This window comes from Apis dorsata, unplaced genomic scaffold (genome assembly GCF_000469605.1).
Source record: "Apis dorsata unplaced genomic scaffold, Apis dorsata 1.3 scaffold_83, whole genome shotgun sequence".
NCBI classification, from domain to species: domain Eukaryota; kingdom Metazoa; phylum Arthropoda; class Insecta; order Hymenoptera; family Apidae; genus Apis; species Apis dorsata.
Window position 1 is genome coordinate 787,219 of NW_006263381.1, and position 1,691 is coordinate 788,909.

At 28.0% G+C, this 1,691-nt stretch overlaps 1 protein-coding gene across 11 annotated transcripts in view; it reads left to right on the plus strand.

The window, feature by feature from the left end:
- LOC102676951 (protein couch potato-like) overlaps window positions 1-1,691 on the plus strand; it is a 170,501-nt gene that overhangs the window by 16,589 nt on the left and 152,221 nt on the right. Inside the window, exon 1 of one of the 11 annotated variants that reach the window (XM_031508369.1) lies at window positions 630-1,187. The exons of the other annotated variants lie outside the window; for them this stretch is intronic. Within the exon in view, the coding sequence (XP_031364229.1) occupies window positions 1,176-1,187 (12 nt within the window). The 5' untranslated portion in view covers window positions 630-1,175. Of the gene's footprint in view, window positions 1-629; window positions 1,188-1,691 lie in introns of those variants that run through there. 11 annotated transcript variants of the gene reach the window in all.

Below are 1,691 nucleotides of genomic sequence, written 5' to 3' on the forward strand. Positions count from 1 at the left end.
AATAACAACAGCTATCAGGCGGGAAAAGGTGGCGCTTGCAGCGATTGATCGTCACCTCAGACTTTTTCTATTAATAAACACCGATATAAAAAGAAGAAGTAATTCGTTGTTAATTCCCCATAGGACGGTAAACGGTGTGCACGATCGTTATTCTTGCAGTTGAGCAATGAAAATTACCCTTAGCATTTTTTTTTTTTTTCTTATTAAACAGCTTTCATCTTTTTATCTTTTTTCATAAAAAAAAAGAAACGGCGTTTATTCCACGCAACATTGTAAAACAATTGTAAAATTAATTTGCACATAACCTATGAATTTTTATTAAATATAAAGATTTTTCTTTTAATATGTAAATTGCAAAATTGATATTTAAAATTTATTTGCTTTTTATTAATTCTTTAAACAAAATATGCTTCAATTGACTGGAATGGATTAATCTTCGATAAAAAGTAAATTCACGAGTAAATTCAAAAAAATTGTTTAGAATCATTATAAAAATATTATTGTATATCTAAGCAAGATAACAAATTTTATTCCAAAAATTCTAAAACATTATTTTTAGAAAAATATTTTTTTCTTTCTTAAATCTAATTCTCAATTGGAAAGTTTTAAAACTTAAGACATTTATAAAAAATTTACAGAAAAAAATCTAGATCTCAATTCACATCAATTAGAGATTAAAACTTCAATAGCGTGTCATACAATGTGTTGTAAATGATCCCAGATATTTCGAAATTGCGCATGCGCGAAAACAATATGGCAGAAGTTACTTTTCACCTGATTCCCGATTCGTAGTTCTTAAACTAATCGTTCTATCGAATTCATCAAGACACAAATAGATAATATTTTTCGCGTGACAAACAATAGTTTGCGCATCGCCCTTTATCTCAATGCTTTCATACAATTAAACACGCGTGTTATGTGGTTCCACTTTAATTAACTTTGAAAATAATTGTACGCGCACACTCTCCTTGTTTAATATTTAATATCGCGGAATAGGAAGCTAATTAGCAAGCGGATAGTAAATGTATTATTCATTGCTTTAATTAAACATCGGTTATGCTCATCCAGACTGAATGTTTTGGTTAACTGTGGACGAGAAAAGGAAAAATGAAGAAAACGTAATCGTTTAATAAACTTGGCAGTATCTTTTAAGACGAAGACTTTATCATGTTCTGATGTTAGATAAGGTAAACTTCGTCGACTACGTTAAAGAAAACGTACGTTTATAAGGGAAGTATGAAAAACCGAGTTTGAAAATACTTTCTTATGAGTTTAAGATTAAGAAAAAACTCATCTTATTAATTTCTCTTTTTTTTTATTAGAAAAAATAGATAATTCTCTTCAATATATATAAATATTTTAGAATATTTTTACAGATAATTTTTTACGATTCCAATTTTTTTTTAGAAATTAATTCACTTATAAATGTTTCTTTTTATTGTTCTAAAATTATTGTATTATATACAGTATTTAAGACGAACTATATGTAGCTAAGTAAGATATTATCTTTGTATGATATAAATCTTAATTAATAGCGAAGAACAGAACGACTGTTGTATTAAAGTATTATATCTATAAGAACTAATTGGTTCTGGCAATCGTTTACTTAGAACTTCGCGTAGTTCATCTTTAGTTTGCTGTTGAACTTTGCACAGAGAGAGAGAGAGAGAGAGAGAGAGAGAGAGAGAGAG